Source organism: Pundamilia nyererei, unplaced genomic scaffold, assembly GCF_000239375.1.
Source record: "Pundamilia nyererei isolate P.nyererei 1_Seehausen unplaced genomic scaffold, PunNye1.0 scaffold00065, whole genome shotgun sequence".
Classification (NCBI taxonomy): Eukaryota; Metazoa; Chordata; class Actinopteri; order Cichliformes; family Cichlidae; genus Pundamilia; species Pundamilia nyererei.
Genome location: NW_005187466.1, coordinates 2093999 through 2098946, shown reverse-complemented (window position 1 = coordinate 2098946; position 4948 = coordinate 2093999). Strand labels below are relative to the sequence as shown.

Genomic DNA, 4948 nt, shown 5'->3' with positions numbered 1-4948 from the left:
ATTTTTTTTCCCTCTTCTCTCAATGCGTTCTCGGTGATAGTGGGTGTCTCCCAGCCTTTACATTCCTGGCCGCACTGCGCATGCTCTCTACATCCTCTCCATCCACACGTCGAAGGACTTGAAACCTCGAATAAAGATGCTCAACGTCTCGGGTCCCTGGAGCCTTGTCACCGGGTGAAATTTGACTTATTTGAAAGGTCGCACAGACTCAGAGAGAGACGCAGAAGGACGACATCGTTTCTCGGTTTCGGCGCGCGTGCACTCCACCGACATGGAACTGAAGAAATCTATATCGGACACCGAGCGCGCGCTCAGGAGCTACGGAGCTGTGTCGGAAACGGCGTGGACAACGGACAAAGGTGAGCGTCGTCAACGAAAAACAATAAAATAAAAGGGAATAAAGACAAAAACGGGAGGTGTGTGGCGGGAAACGTGCAGCTGTGGTCTCAGCTTTTCTTCAGTGTGTGCTTCGCTGTCAGGATGCCCAGTCAGCACTTAGAGTTTAAATGGTTAAAGCGTGACTCACAAAAGGTTTGGGATGGGATCAATAGCGCTGCCTTGGTACTAAAAAGCGTATTACGTCCCTTATGTGCAAACCGTGGGTAGCATATTGCGACTTTTGTTAATGAATTTTAACCACTAAAGGTCTCGGACGCAGCGCATTTGCAAACTTGTGGATATTGAATTGTGAGCTGATAAGATGCAGCAGGAGCACTAGCTCTGAGTGAACACCCTGCTCCTCTGCTCTAATCAGTGTACGTATATCTATATGAAAGGGCTCAAGAGGCAGCTTTAAAAAATGTTATTAACTCTATTCCCCACTTTCAGTGATTATTCATGGGATTCATTTTGCGTAGCTGTGTTGGTGAGACTCACAAGTACCAATAATAAATATAACAACAACAAATTAAGGCTAATTTATTGTTGTGATAATAGAGCATAAGCTGCAAAAACGCCAAACAAGACATTAAATTCAACATCACACGATTCTGTCTTATTTGTTCTATTCAAGGCTGCATATAAAATGCACACTCTCTCATTTATTAAGTAGTGTCTGAAGTAGCTCAGAGCTCTGTCTCCTCTTCAGAGAGCTTTTTTTTTCTTCAGCAACTGATGAAAATCTATTCAAATTAAAGTGATATGAAAAAAAGAGGAAAATCCTCCCCATGGAAAGCCAGAATCAATAAAATATTTGCTTGGCATTCATGGTTGTTAGATGATTGATTAATCCATTTTTATGTCACATGCCTAATGGATTTCATCTTTAGTCAATACCACGCATGTTAGATGATAAAATGAAATGGTTGTTTAGTTTTAATGCTGATTTGGATTTGTGCCTGTGGCAATATTAATGCACAGTCATGATCAAATGAAATCATTCAAACGCAAAGCTTCGGGATGGGCATAAAGCAGCAAAAACAGAGTTTGTTTACATCGTCTTAGATGTTTCTGTTATTTTCTCCTGTTCTCGTGTGATAAAAAGTGTTTTAGTGACGTAGCTGAATGACGAAGCTAGAGAAATATAAGAGACTTCAGAAGTGTCCCTCCTGATTCCAGTCATCATCATCACAGGGGAGTAGTGTGTGAAGAAACTTCCAGATTAAGTCTGAGAAGAAAATGCAGAGGATATTTTTAGAAACAGATCCAGCCATTGCTCTCTCGCGCTCTCGTTTTCTTTCTGCTACAAAGACAAACATACAGGCAGAAAACAACACAGAGGTACAACAAAGGCAGCTCCCTGCAGGTTTGTGTCCATCTATTAGGCAAATAGCACACGTGTTTGCCTTGCACTTTCTATTTTGTCCCCACCATCTGTTTTTTGTTTCTTCTTTTTTCCCACTGGAGGGGGGTGTGGTCCAGCAGCAGTGTGTACAGTGTGACTGCAGCATGTGTCAGGGGGTGTCTGCATTCGATGTCATACAGGCACTGACATTTCCCTGTTGTTAAACCCCATGTGGCTGCTGCAGTACACACGATCCTGACTCTCAGGGTTGTTTTAGCCTCATTAAGTCGTAATCCTGAAGTACACCAATGAGCCAGTTAGTTTTAGTGAAACTGGGATAGTTCAGGTGTGGTTTACATTGGCTGGATTTTGTTGTCAACCTTACCTGTCTCTGAGGAAAGCGCCACTTTTAATTATATTAGCATTTAATTACTTATAGTGTTTTTAGTGCTCAGTAGGTGTTAGCGGCATGTCGGGTTCAGAGAGAGCTGTTAAGACATTATTGAGCTGGCACTTTGCCACTTTTAATGGTCTGGTCAGGACCTAATGCAGCTTGGTGTTATTGATGATGAACACGTGGCTGTAAGCGAGGCAGAGGAACGTGCGAGGAAGAAGCAAGAAACAGTAAAAAAAAAAAAGAGGAGATAGAAGAAACGCGTGTAAAACTTTAGTTCGTATCTCACTGATACAAACTTTCGCAACTGCGTCTTTTGTCAGCAAACGTGTCAGATGGTGATTCAACATCAGCAAGGCACAAATAAAGTGCGCCCTCCTGTGCAGACTTCTGTCTGCTGTGGTGAGTCAGCTCCATCCTCAGCAAGCATCCATGAAAAGTATCACAAACGCACACTGCAGTTAGTGTTGCTGCAGGAGGACGGAGGACTGATCCCAACCCTCTAATATTACCGTACATACTTTGAATAAATCATGCGTCAGAGTGTGTTTTAGACGCAAATAACTGTTTAATCAGGTGTATTGTGACGTGGCATCTGTAGACTGGACATTATGTCCTGTTGTCCTGGCATCACTTCACAGCCTGAGTGGGAAGAAGGAATGACAGACACTTAGAATCCTTGTCATTTCTATATGGAGAAGTGAGTATTCATATGAGAAGATCAAGTAAGGTACACTATATAACTGTCTTTTGAGACACTTTTACGCAATAGTATTTTTATCATAACAATACTTTTATGTAATTTCCAGCTTAGTATGTTTATTCATTCATTCTACTAGAGTAGCTTTGCATAATTAGCAGTAAAAAAAATACCTTTGTTTACTTTACACCGAGCTCCCCTTCAGCCAGGTACAACACTTCCCATAATGCAACTTTGTAAAGTTCTTCATTGGTCCCTTTGTCAAAGCCTTGGTGAACCAGGCTTTCTCTTCTGAGGAGGGAATCAGCACACCACAGTGCTAAACACTGTCACACACAGAGAACATAGGTTTTCCATATTGGCTCGATTTATGCTGTTGTCCGTATGCTGAGCCGCTTCATCAGGTGTTGCGGCATTTTTGTGGTCGGTGCATTGACGAGTGCAATAAGTGGTTTGTCTGTATAATAGCTGCAATGTTTCTGCATGTTACTGGCAGAGATGGAGTGTGAGGTCAGTTCCAGCTTGGGAAGAAATCAACCAGAAGCCACATCTGGTCATCGGTCCGTGCTGAAAGTGCTTTTTCTGTCTCTTTGGAAAATACTTGTGATATATTCCTGGTTAATTCCTTTCTTATGGGCGATTGGAAGCTTTCAGAAAAAAAATCTGTAATTTATGGCTGAAGCACTGCTTTGATTTTAAACTTCAGATCACTTAACTCAATTATCCACACCTCTTTCTCACCAAATATCATGCTCTTGGGTGCAGTGATATGACATGTCACACCGAGAGGAGGTGAGAAGTGAGTTTGCCAAGAAGCTGACGGTATGAGAAAGTTTTCAACGATGAAACGAAAGGAGTGAACTTTCCAATGCACATGTGACATCAAATCAAAGGAATGAGGACTTTACATTTTAGAGCTTTAATTAGATGCGGCCACTGGAAGTAAGCCATGTGTAGTACTTGTTCTCTGTAATTTAAACCAAGCAGGCATGAACTGTGAAGGAGTGTCCAGAGTGAATAAAACTATGGTTCAAGAATGTCTTGTAGGTCTGTCTTCTTTTATTGCCTTGTTTTTCCTCTGTTTGTCTTCCCTCCCTCTTCCTCTCAGGTCACTCAGATGTGTCAATGGCAGAGAGCACGATGTCTCCAGAGGAGATCGAGGTGGAGATGGCTCGTATCCAACGCCTGCGGGAAGTCCTGGTGCGCAGAGAGTCAGAGCTGCGCTTCATGTGAGTGTCTGTGTTTTTTCTGAGACCAGAGGTTCGCCTTTTTTTGAGGTTTTTTTTTTTTTAACCGAGACACAGTTGATACTCTTAATACAACACAAAGGCATGCGTGTTACTTCCTTCACACATACATTAAGCTTGGTGCTCAATATTTAGGGAAGCTGTCGATTTGTCCATTGATTATTCCGAGGGCTGGACATGCATGTAGCAGCTGAATGAGTCATCACTGATGGACTCACTGGCCGCTAAGCTTAAAGGATTATAGATCACTGCTGAAAAAGAAGTTTTAACAGCATTATATACCCGCTCAGTGTATCGTTTTAAAACTAAAAATGGAAATACAAGGCTTTGTTTATTTTTGTGCAAAACTATTTCCAAATTTCTCACCAATGAACCATGTATTTTGGGGGGTAACTGCATGTTTAGTATCTGCCCAGTGATGGTCGAAGTATCAGATGAAGCTGATAAAGATTTAAAAAATCCCACAGTGTTGCACTGTAATAAAAAGCCTACTTGCAGGGCTTAATTAGGCTACCATGCTGCTTATTGTTATCTCTCTGCTGTCCGTCCTCACGTGCAGGCACAGACACACCAAGTAGCAGATGGCGTGTCAAAGGTTGCTGGAATCTACTAATACCGATGAGAGAGTAAAACACAAGGCAGAGGAGGGAGATATATGGAGCGAGGGATCTAGGAGGGGAGAAAGGAGAAGGAGGGAGGTGTAAAACACAGCAACTGGGATACATGCAGGGAGGAGGAGGAAGGAGGCAGGAGGCTGTGGATGAGTCATCGTCCTGATCTATCACAAGGAGAATTAAATCTGCTCCACACACACACACCCACACACACACACACACACACACACACACACACACACACACACACACACACACACACACACACAC

The 4948-nt window shown here is 42.6% G+C and overlaps 1 protein-coding gene across 1 annotated transcript in view; it reads left to right on the top strand.

The window, feature by feature from the left end:
• The first annotated feature begins 37 nt into the window (after positions 1 to 37).
• Positions 38 to 4948, top strand: part of bmerb1 (bMERB domain containing 1) — a 13189-nt gene continuing 8278 nt past the window's right edge. The window contains exons 1-2 of the mRNA XM_005735807.2: positions 38 to 359; positions 3926 to 4046. Of these exons, the coding sequence (XP_005735864.1) occupies positions 272 to 359; positions 3926 to 4046 (209 nt within the window). The 5' untranslated portion in view covers positions 38 to 271. The remainder of the gene's footprint in view (positions 360 to 3925; positions 4047 to 4948) is intronic.